Below are 15,687 nucleotides of genomic sequence, written 5' to 3'. Positions count from 1 at the left end.
TGCTGTATCAAATGCAAGGATTATTATTATTTGATTAGTATATCGAATACAACGATTTTTATTGTTTGATTTCCGTGCTGTGTAAAGGACAATTCTTTCCGTTGCAGAGGAGTGGCTGAGACCCGTGATGAAACGAGAAAAACAGGTTCTGGCACACTGGGGAATGTATCCAGACAGGTACGTCTGCGCACAGACAGACAGCCAGACAGGTACGTCTGTTTACTGCAGACAGGCAGGGATGGTGGGTGGGGGGCTTTGGGGGCTGGTGATTCATCTCCACAAGAGGCTATCGAGATCGGATCAATTAAATCATTTAAAGGAGAACTGCACAAGCACCAAAGCTATTAAGGGATGTGGAAAGAGCACAACAGTGGGATAATGCAGATAGCAGTGGCAGAATAATTTGTGTTTCTATGTAACGTTGAGTCCTGTAGCTCAATGTTTAGAGCGCCCGCCTCACAAGTGAGAGGACCTGGGTTCGATTCCCGGCAGGGCAAAACCTTAAACACATTTCCTTACTCCACATGCCTCTGTTAGTAAGTAGGAACCCGGTTGTTAGTTGATTGGTGGATCGCTTTACTGGGGGTAATGACCCATTCAAAAGAAATGTGGTTGTTTAATCCACGATTGTTCGTGGGACGCTGCTGTGCGCAATTGGCTGCCGCGTTTCGCCCACAAAATATACAGCCACTTCAACAATAACAACAAATGATATTTGTATAGCGCCTTTCATGTTGGGAAGACATCCCAAGGCGCTGGACAGACAGGATCCACATCTGAGTTGGTGGTTGAGATCGTGAGGTGTGGAGGACAGGGAGGGTAGGAAGGTGACCAAAATCATGATCGAAGAGGAGGGTCTCGAGACAGGTCTTGAAGGAGGCAAGGGAGCGGGCGAGGTGGATGGAGTTCAAGATGATGGGGGCAGAGAAGCTGAAGGCCTGCCCGCCAATGGTTGTGAATGGTGTAAAATTAACTTTACAGTATATTCTGTGAAGTGCTTTGAGACGTCTCGAAGACGTGATAAAGCACTATATCAAATGCAAGGATTACGGGAAGTTTTACTGCACTGTCAGGCTCCTGTCATTGGGAGGAAGGGCAGAAAAACAGGGAAGTGGCAATGCAGGCAGTCACTACGCCGCTGGCTGAACAAGATTCGAACGGAGGAGCCTGTGAATGGCAGGCAGTGTGCGTGTGGAGGGAGGGGAGGGAAGGGGGCTGGAATACGCGTCGGAAGCTCTCACCCCCTTTTGGCTAATTGCTGAGGTCATCGTTAGGCTCTGTTTGAGTTGCTAAGCAAGCTGCTGGCCTGTCTGTTCCCTCCCCAGTGCCGTTTCTATAGAACAAAGGACACTCAGTTCAAAGCAAGTCTTTCATTAGCTGAGAGGAGCGCTAAGCCTTTCACAACAGATGCACAGTCTTAAACACCCTCACTGCCTGGCAATAGTACACCGCTTGCTTTGGCTGTTGTGGTTATGTAATGGTTCTGTGATGTTGGGTTTAATTATAGTTTGTGGCCTTTTCGTACCCGAGTGGTTCTTTGGTTGTTGGCAATGAAAAGCGAGGGATCCTTGGCCGAAACCGCATCTCACCATAAAGAGGCTATTCAGTCAGGCCTCTGGGAAGATCTGGGTATGCAGACCAGCCTGTCCCTGCACTGGTTCAATATTCACTTGTAATTATAATGTGCTAAGGGTGGGGTGTCATAACTGAGAGGACAGGGTGAAACCTTAGGCAAGTTTCCTTACTCCACACGCCTCTGTTTACCTAGCAGTAACTAGGAGCCCAGTTGTTGATTGACACATTGCTTTCTGGAGGTAATAATCCCTTCCAATAATAATAATAATTTGGTCGCTCAATCCACGACTGTTGTGGGACGCTGCTGTGTACAATTGGCTGCCGCGTTTCACCCTCAAAATACAGTCAATTCACTTTACAGTATATTCTGTAAAGTGCTTTGAGATGTCTCGGAGATGTGATAAAGCGCTATATCAAATGCAAAGATTGTTATTATTACTACACCCTGGTGGGGTATCTCTGTACCTTAGCCTGGGAGGGAAACCTCTATATCTCAGCTGGTCACTGAGATTCTGAGTAACAAGAAAGCTAATTCACAATAACAACAACTTGCATTTATATAGTTCCCTCCACGCAGGGTAGCGACTCAGAGTGCTTAAAACAAATGACATTTACACGGCGCTTTTCACGTCGGGAGGACGTCCCAAGGCGCTGGACAGTCAGGGATTTGGGACCCGAGCTGGGAGATGGGATCAGGAGGGTTGGAGGACGGAGAGGGTAAGGTTAGGAGGGTGGCCGAAGGCACGGTCGAAGAGGAGGGTTTTGAGATGCATCTTGAAGGAAGTGAGGGGGGAAGCAAGGCGAAGGGCATGTGGGATGGAGTTCTAGTGGGTGTTGGCAGAGAGATTGAAGGCCCGACCGCCAATGGTGGGGGACATGGAGCAGGCCGGAGCCCGCTGAGTGGACATGTTGATATGGCAATTCACAACTGGCTGTGATTTACAGTTTATGACCTCCAGGATTTTCATTTGCATTTAACAGGCTTTTAAACTGTAAACGCCAGCGGCAGATTAACTTTTATAGCTTATCTGTTAACATTTACAGCCACCTTCTGTACTCCGCTGCCCTGATTTACGCTCTTTCTGTCTTGTGCGCAGAGGAGAATTTCACAAAAATGTAAAGTGTGTGTGTTTCTGCTGGATATTCTTTGTTTTATTCCACTTTCTGCCTCTTGTAATGAATAATACTCACTTGGCTCTTTAATTCCTTTTATAGAGCTTCATAAGGTTTGCACAGTGATTTGAGTTGTGCAGCCCTGTGTATTTCAGACTCCTATCACACCATAAGTCTGCAGTTCATATTCAGAGTTGTATGAATCCATGGATCCCAATTAAGACTGATCTTATTGTGGTTGTAACTTCCAATGTTGAGGGTTTCTAAACTGTGTTATGTGAGCAAAGTAAATTGCAGCCTTATACTCACTCCCCACCATCAGCCTCTATAGCTTCGAGTCTTCTCGAATCTATTTGTAGCTGGTTTTACATGAACAGCATTGTGGTGGCCTGGCCAACACAATATCATTTACATTTACACAGGGCCTTTCACACTGCTGGCTGGGCACCGAGCTGGGGATGGGAGAGGGGAAAGATGATTTTCCAGATAAATGACTTACATATTTTGTGGAGTCCTGTAAATTAGTAGTTAGAAGATAATGATTATTAAATAATAATAATTTGGTCACTCAATCCACGACTGTTTGTGGGACACTGCTGTGTGCAATTGGCTGCTGAGTTTCGCCCAAAAAATATACAGTCAATTCACTTTACAGTCTATTCTGTGAAGCGCTTTGGGACGTCTTGAAGACGTGATAAGGCGCTATATCATATATATATTATTGCCAGCTACAGCCTGTCTGCTGAATTGTACCCATTCCAGTCCTGCAGTTTAATATTAATGTGAAACTATTGGTCCTTTTCCAGTTATGATACCTGGATCGCTGCCAGTGAGATCGATGCTGATATTGAAGATGCGCCAATACCTGAAAGGCCGTGGAAGGTAGGTTTAATCCAGGGAATCACACAGCGAGCTCTCCAGTGCTAAGGCCGGACTGAGCAACACAGTCAACACTTGAGCAAAATATTCAAATTATGGGCAGGGAGCAAAGCAAGCTTCAGTGGGGCAGCAAGTACCAGCAATAACAACAATAGATGACATTTACACAGTGCTTTTCATGTCGGGTGGACGTCCCAAGGCGCTGGGCAGTCAGGGATTTGGCCCCAAGCTGGGTGTTTGGATCAGGAGGCTAGGGGTGAGAGGGTGACCAAATCCGCAGTCGAATAGGAGTGCCTCGAAGGAGGCAAGTGAGTGGGCGAGGTTAAAGGGAACTCCATACCCCAGTCCAGAGGGTAAAGGTAGAGAGGCTGAAGGCCTGACCGCTGTCGATGGTGGGGTGGGCCGAAACTTGCTGAGCAGAGGGAACGGACTGGTTGATATGGCATTAGCAGGTCACAAAGGTAGGAAGGAGTAATGACCTTGGGGAGCTTTGAAGACACTAGACATGACGGGGTGAGAGTAAGGAATGAGATTAGAGTAGAGAACTCCAGTGGGGGAGCGAGCACCAGCATAGATACGACAGGGAGAGACAGGGAATGGGGTTAGAGTACAATACAATGTAAAATTACATTTGTACAGCGCCTTGCACGTCGGGAGGACAACCCAAAGATAACTAGTGGGTGGCGATGGCCACAATACACATTTACGAGTGACAGGAATTGCCAAGGGCTCTTTGCGACGCTTGTTATACATAATTCACTATGAGTTCATCTAATATGTCTGTAATGGCTCCTCACGGGGAGGTGTCACATCTTAATATATGTTCAGTGACCTGTTCTTCACCTCCCCCCCCCCACCCCGATTTAATGTAATCTTGATTTTAAGATCCTCACTCGTTTTCAAATCCCTTCATGCCCCCGCACCTCCCTACCGATCTGCTTCTCCACCACTCCATGGCTGGCTCCGTCCTACTGTTTGTCCCTTGTCCCCTCCACTCCACCATTGGCGGCCGTGCTATCAGTCACTATGCCCTGAAACGCTGAAACTCTTCCTCAATCCCTCTGCCTTGCCTACCTCCCCACCTTCAAATCTCTCTTAAAGATCTTCCTTTTTAATCGTGCTTATGGTCACCTCCCCCTTCATCTCCCCATGGCTGGGGGTCAGACTCCACTAGTGTCAGGCGCTCCGAGCCGCTACCCTGCATGAAGGGGACTATATAAATGCTTTTTGTTGTGTGGTTTGAGGGATTAAAGCTAGATGCATTGATCTGCCCAGGTTCATGCTAAATGGATCCTGGACACAGATGTGTTCAATGAGTGGATGAACGAAGAGGATTACGAGGTGGATGAGAACAGGAAGCCTGTGTGTTATCGGCAGCGCATTCCCACCAGAACAGTGACTGAAGAGGTACAGTGAACCCCTCCCCACTCTGGGCCCGGGCGGCTTTAGTGTTAATTTCGGGGGGTGGGTTGTGGGAGCGGGTGTGTGGGAGTGGGTGGAACGCGGGGTGGAGGATTGTGGCAGGGAGTGTGGGACGGGCAGGTGTTGGGAGTTGGGGGTGAGGGTGGGAGTGTGTTGGTGGTGGGGGCAGTGAATTGGTGGGCAGGTGGGCAAGAAGTGTGGGGATGGGTTGTGGGCAGGGAGGGTGTGGGCGGGGGGGCAGGCAGTTGTTGACCACTGTACCAATGCCCAGCCTGGCTGACCACTGTGCTTTGCTTTGTGTCTGTACAGACGGTTCGGACACCAGATCGGAAAGACAGGAAAGCTGCGGCGGGAGCCAAGAAAAGGAAACGTTCTCGCTCTCCGTCGCCCCCGCCCACCCCCATGGAGTCCAGGAAAAAAGGCGGGAAAAAAGGGTGAGTGTTGGCTCTGTGACTGGCTCAGAATTCAGTCATCAGCTCTCTCTCTCTCTGGTTTGTGCATATCTGTCTCTGGTGTGTGTGTGTGTGTATCTATGTCTCTGTGTGGTGTGTGAATGTGTGTGTGTCTTTCTCTTTCTGTGGTTTGTGTGTCTCCCTCTGTAGTGTATGTCTTTCTCTCACACATTTTGGTTTGTGTGTATGTCTGTCTTTCAGCTGCCATTATGTTTTAATAATAATTCACATATGCAGTGTATGTCTCAAAAGAGCTTCAGTTGTTTTGCTGTAAAGTGTAATGACTATTTGTGGGTGAACAGAAATATTTGTGGGCGAAAGGAACTGGGTTCGATTCTCAGGCAGGATGAAACCTTAGGCAAGTTTCCTTATTCCACACATACGCCTTGTTTGCCTAGCATTAAGAAGGAACCCAATTGTCAGTTGATTGGCGGATCACTTCTCTGATAATCCCTTAAAAAAATAATAATTTGATCACTCAATCCACGACTGTTTGTGGGACACTACTGTGCACAATTGGCTGCTGCGTTTCACTTACAAAATACACAGTCACTACACTTTACAGTATATCCTGTGAAGTGCTATGAGACGTCTCAAAATGTGATATGGTGCTATATCAAATGCAAGGATTATTATTATAAGTAGCGGTCAGTCATGGAATAGAAGGGTTTGTAAAGTACAGGGGGGGGGAGGGGAGGAAGTATGATCTTAACACCTCGCTGTGCCCCACAGGCAGCCCACAGCGTATGTTAAGAGGAGGGGACAGAGAGATGAGGAGGAACAGGAGGATCTGACCAAAGATCTGGAAGATCCTACTCCTGTGCCCAACATCGAGGAGGTGGTTTTACCCAAAAATGGTGAGTGACCCTCACACTCGGCCGTTCCCACGTGCAGTGATAGTAGTCTGTGGGGTGGCTGCATGCCAGTCCCGGGGGGGAGAGTGCTGGCCGTGGGGGCCTGGTGGGAGGGGAGGGAAGCTCTGCAACATTGTCTGGTTCTGCCACTGCCTCTTCCTTCAGGCTGCCGAGACACTCATCCATGATTTCATCATGTCCTGGCTCAACTACGCCAATTCCCTATCGCCCCCATCCTCGCCCGGCTCCCCATCTCCAAAAGGATAGAGTTCAAAATCATTGTCTTAACGCCCTCCACAGTCTTGCTTCTCACTACCTCTGAGAGCTATTAACACCATACCAAACTGTCTGCCCCCTCTGCTCAGTGGGCTCGAGCCTGCTCCACGTCTCACTCGGCTCCCACCATCGGCGGTTGGGAATTAAGCTTGGCTGCCCCCACCCTCTGGACCTCCATACCAGAGTCCCTCCGTCTCGCCCCATCCCCTCACCTGCCTCCTTCAAGTTACATTTCAAGACTTTTCTCTTTGACTTTTCTCTTCGGCCACCCTCCCTATCCTCCACCCCTCTTAATTCCAACCAACCCCCAGCTCGAGTCCAAATCCCTGACTGTCAAGTGCCTTGAGATGTCCTTCCGACATGAAAGGCACTTGGTAAACATCACTTGTTGTTGTACAATGTTCTGAAGGTTTGTGATTTTGTTTAGTCAACCCCAAAAAGGACAGTGAGCACGCTCCTGTGAAAGGTGGGACCATCGCTGATCTGGGTAAGTCTCTCTCCTCCTCTCTTACTGTCCGGGTGTTTGAATAATCATCATCATGATAATCAAAAGGTAATATGCTGCAGATCTGATATAAAAAGAGAAGTGGCTGGAAACACTCACTCAGCAGGTCAGGCAGCATCTATAGAGAGAGGAAAGTGGGTTTACGTTTCAGGTCGATGACCTTTTGTCAGAACTCTGTCAGCCAACTCTGCAACCATCTGCTGTGGAGGCAGCTGATACACATCGCTGCCCTCCCCCTGCTCTGCCAGGCCACTGCTTTTCAACATAAACCCCAAAGCTGCCAAGGGCACACGGAGCGCCAGCCAGCACTGCTGTGGTTCCTCACTGTCCCCTCGCTAGTGATTGTGGAGTCCTGTAGCTCAACGTTTAGAGCAATTACCTCACGAGTGAGAGAACCTGGATTCAATTCCCGGCCTGGGTGAAACATTGGGCAAGATTCCTGACCACCGGTTACCTAGGAGTAAGTAAGCACTTTGGGATGCTGCCCTGCGTGAAGGGCACTATGTAAACACAAGTTGTGTCTAAGTAGGAATACGGTTCTTGGTAGATTGGCGGATTGCTTTTCCGGGGGTAATAATTCCTTCAAAAATAAATGGTCCTCAGTCCACAACTGTTTGTGGGACACTGCTCTGTTCAATTGGCTGCTGCTTTTCGCTCACAAAATACAGTCACTACACTTTACAGTATATTCTGTGAAGCTCTTTGAGGTATCTCAAAGACGTGATAAAGTGCTGTAGCAAATGCCAGGATTATTATTATTATTGGGGAGAGTGCTTTAGAAAGGCGGCCTTCATATTACACAGAATGCACAGGAACATTGCCACCATCTTCCTGCCTTAAGTGGAGACCCCATCCACCTCTTTCTTCCCCCTCGCCCCCACATTCCCCGCCACTTCTCCCCGATCCCTGCTCAGCTACAGTTTAAAGCCACCGTCGGCCCTTTCACACAGGCCTGATAGTTTGATATCTGCTGTCTGTGGTGACTGATAGATTCACAGCACTGAATGCATTACTCAGCTGCTCTCCACTAAATCATTCAGTGCTCGCTGCTGTTTGCTGAGGAGCCTCCGCAGCGTGACTTCAATCAGAGGCGTTAGTGTGATCTGACATCGCAGGTGACCTGACTTACTCACTCATGAACAGACACCTGTTGCTGTAATTGGCTGTTGCTATCTCGACTGCAATTACTGCAGAACCTGGGAAGCCTCTACCCCACCTGGCCTGCCCCTCCAGTGGGTGCCTTCCCCCCACCACCCTCTGACGGTGTTGTCTGATTATCTCGTTACAGATGAGCAGGAGGATGATCCATCGAGTGCAGGAGGAAAGGTAAGGAACTGGGAGACAGCGCTCCCCTCTCACTCTGGCGGCCAATGTCAGAATTCTCACTGCTTTGACCAGCCATTGGGCTCACCTCCACTCCCTCCCCGACACTACATTCCCCACAGACCAGTGCCTGTCACAGAGCTTGTGCCCCCCGCCCCCCCACCCACATACTCAGTAAGGGACAGTACCTCCACCCACAGTGGTCAGCTGAGTGTCTGATATTCCTGACCTGTGGAGTCCTGTACCTTAGTGATTAGAACGCTCACCTCACAAACAAGAGGACCTGGGTTTGATTCTTGGGCAGAGTGAAACCTTAGGCAAATTTCCTTCCTCCCCACACACACGCTTCTGTTTACCTAGAAGTAAGTAGGAACCAGCTTGTTAGTCGATTTGCGGATTGCTTTTCCGGGGGAATAATCCCTTCAAAAAAATTAAATAATAATTATTTGGTCACTCAATCCACTACTGTTTGTGGGACGCTGCTGTGCGCAATTGTCTGCCACATTTCGCCCACAAAATATACAGTCAAATCACTTTACAGTCTATTCTGTGAAGCGCTTTGAGATGTCCCGAAGACGTGATAAGGCGCTGTATCAATGCAAGAATTATTATTATAGCTTGTGCCCCCCTCCACACACACACAGTGTACACCAGCGCTTCCCCTTCACACATACAGTGTATACCAGCGCCCCTGGTGGTAGAGGTGGGGCTGACGCACTGAGAAGCAGAGCAGTGATTGTGTTGATCACCAGGAGGACGAGGACACAGCGAATGCCAAAGGTGATCACGCTCGTCACGTGGACCAGAGTGAGGACAACGTCACAGAGCAGACTCATCACATCATCATCCCCAGCTACTCCGCCTGGTTTGACTATAACAGGTGACATCCTAGTGCAGCATTGTGGGGCCCTGTGACTAATTGGTTAGAGCACTCGTTCTCAAGTGAGATGATTTGGGTTCGATTCCAGGCCAGGCCAAACCATAGACAAGTTTCCTAACTCCACACGCCTCTGGTTACCTAGTAGTAAGTAGGAACCCAGTCGTTCGTTGATTGTCGGATCACTTTTCTGAGGGTAATTTTCAATTTTTTAAAAAAATAATAATAATTTAGTCACTCAATCCACAACTGTTTGTGGGACACTGCTGTGTGCAATTGGCTGCTGCATTTTTACCCACAGAATATAGTCAGTTCACTTTATGGTATATCCTGTGAAGCGCTTTGAGACGTCTCGAAGATGTGATAATGCGCTTTACCAAATGCAAGGATTAATATTAATCATAATATTGTAAAAATACACAGGAAGACATAAATAGCCTTGGCAAGTGGGTGGATAGATTGAGGATGAAGTTTAATTCAGGTAAATGTGAAGTGATTGCCTTTGGTGGGTGGGAGCCTGAGAGGGCGAGTAACCAAAAGCTGCAACAGCAACAATAACAACTTGGATTTATATAGCGCCCTCCACAGCGGACGGTGTCTCAGAGCGCTTCACAGTAACGGATCCTGGGACCGAGCCAGAGGGGGGGGGGGGGAGGGAGGGGAAGGTGACCAAAGGCACGGTCGAAAAGAAAGGTCTTCAGCAGATACCTGAAAATAGGAAGGGAGGGAGCGAGACAAAGGGAGTGAGGAAGGGAATTCCAGAGCCTCGGGGCATAGTGGCTGAAGGCACGGCTGCCGAGGGTGGAGCGGAAGACTCGGGGGACGAGGAGGAGGCCAGACCCGGAGGAACGAAGGCAACGGGTACAGTTTTGAAGAGGGAGGAGATCAGAGAGGTCGGTGGGTGCAGAGGAGTGCAGGCACTTGAATGCAAGGGAGAGGATCTTGAAATCGATCCTCTCTGGGACAGGCAGTCAGTGCAGTCTGGCAAAGACTGGGGTGATCGGGGAGCAGAGTTTCATGCGGGTGAGAATGGGGGCGGCAGAGTTTTGAATGACTTGGATTTTATGGATGGTAGTGGATGTGAGACCGGCGAGGAGGGTGTTATAGTCCAGCCGAGAGGTGACAAAGGCATGGACCAGAGTTTCAGCGGCTTTTGGGGAGAAGTATTGGCAGAGACGGGCAATGCGTTGGAGGTGGAAGAAAGCAGTGCTGGTGAGGGACTGGATGTGGGGGAGGAGGGATAATTGGGGGTTGAACCTGATGCCTAGGTATGGGTTTGGAGAGTTTTAGGGGGAGGTCGGGTAGGTGGAGGAGGTGAGAGCCGTGAGATTTTAGACGTTGACGAGAGCCAAAGAGTACGGCTTCTGTCTTGTCAACTTTCAGCTGAAGGAAATTTGCGCTCATCCAGCCCCTGTGGTCTGACAGGCAGCTGACAACATCAGGGGACTGGGGGTCACAAAGAGAGGTGGAAACATAGAGTTGGGTGTCATCTGCATACATGTGGAAATGTACCCCATGTCTGCGGATGACATCCCCAAGAGGGAGCATATAGATCAGAAAGAGGAGGGGGCCAAGGATGGATCCTTAGGGTACCAGTAGATGACCGGGTGAGAGCGGGAGGAGAAGCCGTTTGTGCAGATATACCGCTGACGGTTTGTGAGGTAGGACTCGAACCAGGCAGTGTTGACGGGACTCTGAATCCAGTAGCTCAGGTGGGCAAGACCATAAAGAGTGTAAATAGAGGCCTTGGCTTTATATCCAGTGAAGTAGAATATAAAAGTAGGGAGCTGAAGTTATAGTTATATGAAACCTTGATTTAATATAAATGTATTGGTGCTCTAACCAATACGCTACAGTGGAGCCCTGTACCTTAGTGGTTAGAGCACTCATCTTGCAAGCGAGAGGATCTGGATTTGTTTCCGGGCAAGGCGAAATGTTCGGCAAGTTTCCTTACTCCACGCACCGCTGTTTACCCAGCAGTAAGTAGGAACCCGGTTGTTAGTCGATTGGCGGATCACTTTTCCAAGGATCATAATCCCTTCAAAAAAAATAATAATTTGGTCACTCAATTTATGGGACACTGCTGTTGGCAGCAATTGGCTGCCGACTCTCCCACAAATATACAGTCACCACAATTGACAGTATATTCTGGGGTTGGGGTGTAAGGGTTTATTGTTTGCTCAGGCGTGCCTCTGAGCTGATGTGAACAATGATGCTAACAAGGTTCTTTTGGTTTGCAGTATTCACGAGATCGAGCGGCGAGCTTTACCAGAATTCTTCAATGGAAAGAATAAATCCAAGAGTCCAGAAATGTAAGTACCTGTTCCTGACGAGACCACACTCAGCTCTCACAGAACAACACCAGTTACATTTACACAGCGCCTTTCATGTTGGCAGGACGTTCCAAGGCACTGGACAGTCAGGGATGTGCACCTGAGCTGGATGTTGGGATCAGGAAGGGTGGACGACAGGGAGGGTGACCAAAGGCGTGGTTGATGAGGAGGGTCTTGAGAGGTGCCCGAAGGAGGCAAGGGAGGGAGCAGGTGGAGGGACTGTGGGATGGAGTTACAGAGGGTGGAGGCAGAGAAGCCGAAGGCCCGACCGCCGATGACGGGGAGGCCTGGGCAGGGGATGTTGAAAACGTGATAAGGGGTTATATCAAATGCAAGGATTATTATTATTATAGCTTGTGCCCCCTCCCCCACACACATACAGCGTACACCAGAGGCTCCCCCTTCACAACCGAGCGGAGGCAGCAGATAGTGGAGTGGGGAGTAAGCAGGTCAGAGAAGTAGGGAGGTGCCAGGAAGTGAAGGGATCTGAAGACGAGTGTGAGGATCTTGCTGTGATGGCGGTAAGGAGTTTAGTGTGTGTGATAAGGAGCCACTGGAGTCTGGGGAGGACTGTTGCGATGGGGGTACAGAGTTTAGTGTGTGTGAGAAGGAGCCGGTGGATTCGTGTGACGGGGGTATGGACTTTAGTGTGTGTGAGTATGCAGATGACAGAGTTTTGGATTAGCTGTATTTTGTGGGTGGTGGAGCTGGGGAGCCTGGCGAGAAGGGCATTTGAGGTGGGAGGTGAGGAGCGTGTGTAGGCAGCCCAGCTCCTTTATATTGCAAAGTGTTGATCTGCTCAGAGAGCTGCACTGTGCTCTCGAATACGTGTTGGTTAGTCCCCACTGTTGCCCCCACTTCCTGCTCAGGTCTTGGTCTGTTCCCTCCCTCTCTCCCCCTCATCTCCACTTCTGTCGCAACTCCCCCCCGAAGGAAGCAGCCCTGACCCCTCTCTGTGTTGCTGACAGTTATTTGGCGTATCGCAACTTCATGATTGACACGTACCGACTGAACCCTCAGGAGTATCTGACCAGCACGTCCTGCCGCAGGAACCTGACCGGAGACGTCTGTGCTGTCATGAGGTGAGTAACTGGTGACTGTGAGTGACACGGGGCTAACCTGGTGACTGTGAGTGACGCGGGGCTAACCTGGTGACTGTGAGTGACGCGGGGCTAACCTGGTGACTGTGAGTGACACGGGGCTAACCTGGTGACTGTGAGTGACTCGGGGCCAACCTGGTGACTGAGTGACACAGGGCTAACCTGATGACTGCGAGTGACACAGGGCTAACCTGGTGACTGTGAGTGACGCGGGGCTAACCTGGTGACTGGTGAGTTGAATAAGTGGGGTCTCCTTGGAGAAGAACTGGCTTCAAGGTGTCATGTTTGACAACAGAATGTGGGAATCGAGTCCCACCCTCTGTGATGGTCACTAGTCCGGTTCCTGAGCCAGGAGAGGCCGCAATATTCCAGGACACTGCTGCCACCCGGCTCATCAGCAAGCCCTGGAAGGGCCGACCAGTCACTGGGGGCAGCGAATCCTCCCACTCAGCTCCTGTTAACTCTCCAGCGCGTGAGGGACACCCTGACGTGTGCGTAGCGTGTGTGTGAGGACACACTGACGTGTTTGTAATGTGTTGGCAAGGTACATGCCTTCCTGGAGCAGTGGGGGCTGGTGAGTGTGTGTGGGGGGACACCCTGACGTGTGTAACGTGTGTGTGTGAGGACACGCTGACGTGTGTGTAATGTATTGGCAGGGTACATGCCTTCCTGGAGCAGTGGGGGCTGGTGAACTATCAGGTAGATGCTGACAGCCGACCCCTGCCGATGGGCCCTCCGCCCACTCCTCACTTTAATGTGCTGGCTGACACACCCTCAGGCCTGGTGCCCCTCCACCTCCGCACTCCCCAGGTAAGACACACACCAATACTCCCTGTCCATTCCTTTACCAAATATCTGTCTCCTTCCCTCCCGAGTCTGCTCACACCCCTGCCTCGCTGGGTCAGTCCCGCTCAATGTGAAGTCATTAACTCCACTCACCCACACACTGCCTCCGTTTGTCTGGCTCCGGCCTCCTGTTTGTCCCTCTTTCAGCCGCTACGCCTTGAAACACAGAAACTCTCCCTCTATCCTCCGCTTTACCCCTTCCCTCCCCGATTTCAAATCTCGCCTAAAGACCTTCCTTTTTGATCATGCTTACGGTCACCTTCCCGCTGGCTCGGAATCAGACTCCGTCACCGTGAAGCGCTCTGGGACGCTAACCCGCGTCAAGGGCGCTGTGTAAATACAAGTTGTTATTAAATCTGAACTATGCATTCACTTTCCCTCAGCAGCTCAGGCCCCTTCGTCATTGCATCCTCCCGCAATTGCTCTCCCTCGCGCCCTCACTCACTCTCTCTATGTAGATATCGGCCTCCCAGCAGATGTTAAACTTCCCCGAGAAGCAGAAGGACAAGGCCGTGGACCTACAGAACTTCGGGCTGCGGACAGACATGTATTCCAGGAAGGGCACCATAGTCAAGGTGGGTCATCCTCTCCCATTGCCCACACGGCACCCACACGATACCTGATGACAGGGATGTGTGTACACACTAAGTTGTGGTGTGTACACCGGGGTGTATGTGCTGTGTGCTCACTGTCTCTCTGTGTTGTAGCAAAGCAAAGCGAGCGCCAGCAGAGACTGGACCGACCAGGAGACACTGCTGCTGCTGGAGGTGAGACACATTCCTGTCCCGCTCTGGAGAACTTCAATTAAAAAAACTAGTGATTGAAGGGGGGTCAATTCAGAACTAAACTGGAAACATTACTGCAGTGAACGCGTAGCAAACATATGGAACAGGCTACAGGCTCCCAAGAGAGACAGGCGGTGGAAGCAGAAAGTGTTGATTTTTTTCAAAAACAAATGAGATAGATTTATGTTAGAAAATAATATCTCAGGACACAGTATATAGTTTGGGACACGACATGTCAAGCGACTGGCACGGTGTGAGTGACTGATGTGGCTGTTTATATAATTAATATATGATATATATACACACAGACACGGTATGAGTGACTAGTGCTGGCTGTTATATACACACACATGCGCGCTCACACAGTGTCAGTGACTGTTGGTAGCTACACACACTAGTAGTGATTGATGGTGGCTGTTATACATACACACACACAGTGCGAGTGACTGATGCCGACTGTGTTTCAGGCCCTGGAGATGTACAAGGACGACTGGAATAAGGTGTCTGAGCACGTGGGGAGCCGCACTCAGGACGAGTGTATCCTGAACTTTCTGCGGCTGCCCATTGAGGACCCCTACCTGGAGGACACGGAGTGCTCGCTGGGCCCACTGGCCTTCCAGCCGGTGCCTTTCAGCCAGTCCGGCAACCCCGTCATGAGCACCGTGGCCTTCCTGGCTTCCGTGGTGGATCCCAGAGTGGCCGCCGCCGCCGCCAAGGCCGCCTTGGGTAAGCACTGGGCCCAGGGTCTGCGTAGTGTGAAGAGACGCCACGTTAGTGTTAGTTTGGCTCAGCCTCTGCTCTCAGTCAGGCCTCTCACGAGCAGTGTGAGTTGTGAGATACAATGCTGGTGAGAGACCTCTATCTTAGTAGTTAGAACGCTCGCCTCACATGCGAGTGGGCCTGAGTTTGATTCCTGGGCAGAGCGAAACCTTAAACAAGTTACCTTACTCCACATGTCTCTGTTTACCCAGCAGCAAGCAGGAACCCGGTGGTTAGTGGATTGGCGGATCACTTTTCCAGGGGTAATAATCCCTTCAAAAAATAAATGTAAACAAATAATAATGTGATCTCTCAATCCACGACTGTTTGTGGGACGCTGCTGTGCGCAATTGGCTGCCACGTTTCGCCCACAAAATATGCAGTCAATTCACTTTACAGGATATTCTGTGAAGCGCTTTGAGACGTCTCGAAGACGTGATAAGGATTAATATTATGATTTTACACAAATCGAGAGACCAGGTTTCACTCCCAGCTCGCTGCCCCCTGTTCTCTCTGAATGTTTCTCCATTTACACTGCAGGGTCCGGGGTGGTGGGCGAGAGGGGGAGACCTGGCCTGTCTCAGTGCT

General features: G+C 50.1%; 1 protein-coding gene across 1 annotated transcript in view; it reads left to right on the top strand.

The window, feature by feature from the left end:
* Positions 1–15,687, top strand: part of smarcc1a (SWI/SNF related, matrix associated, actin dependent regulator of chromatin, subfamily c, member 1a) — a 52,693-nt gene that overhangs the window by 16,837 nt on the left and 20,169 nt on the right. Inside the window, exons 7-20 of the mRNA XM_042331731.1 lie at positions 108–177; positions 3,495–3,570; positions 4,843–4,974; positions 5,299–5,423; positions 6,174–6,298; positions 6,999–7,058; positions 8,365–8,402; positions 9,152–9,279; positions 11,517–11,588; positions 12,578–12,691; positions 13,366–13,519; positions 14,014–14,130; positions 14,263–14,322; positions 14,808–15,066. Of these exons, the coding sequence (XP_042187665.1) occupies positions 108–177; positions 3,495–3,570; positions 4,843–4,974; positions 5,299–5,423; positions 6,174–6,298; positions 6,999–7,058; positions 8,365–8,402; positions 9,152–9,279; positions 11,517–11,588; positions 12,578–12,691; positions 13,366–13,519; positions 14,014–14,130; positions 14,263–14,322; positions 14,808–15,066 (1,530 nt within the window). The remainder of the gene's footprint in view (positions 1–107; positions 178–3,494; positions 3,571–4,842; positions 4,975–5,298; positions 5,424–6,173; positions 6,299–6,998; positions 7,059–8,364; positions 8,403–9,151; positions 9,280–11,516; positions 11,589–12,577; positions 12,692–13,365; positions 13,520–14,013; positions 14,131–14,262; positions 14,323–14,807; positions 15,067–15,687) is intronic.

The sequence above is a fragment of the Callorhinchus milii genome, unplaced genomic scaffold (genome assembly GCF_018977255.1).
Source record: "Callorhinchus milii isolate IMCB2004 unplaced genomic scaffold, IMCB_Cmil_1.0 Scaffold2, whole genome shotgun sequence".
Classification (NCBI taxonomy): domain Eukaryota; kingdom Metazoa; phylum Chordata; class Chondrichthyes; order Chimaeriformes; family Callorhinchidae; genus Callorhinchus; species Callorhinchus milii.
This window is presented reverse-complemented; position numbering and strand designations above follow the sequence as displayed.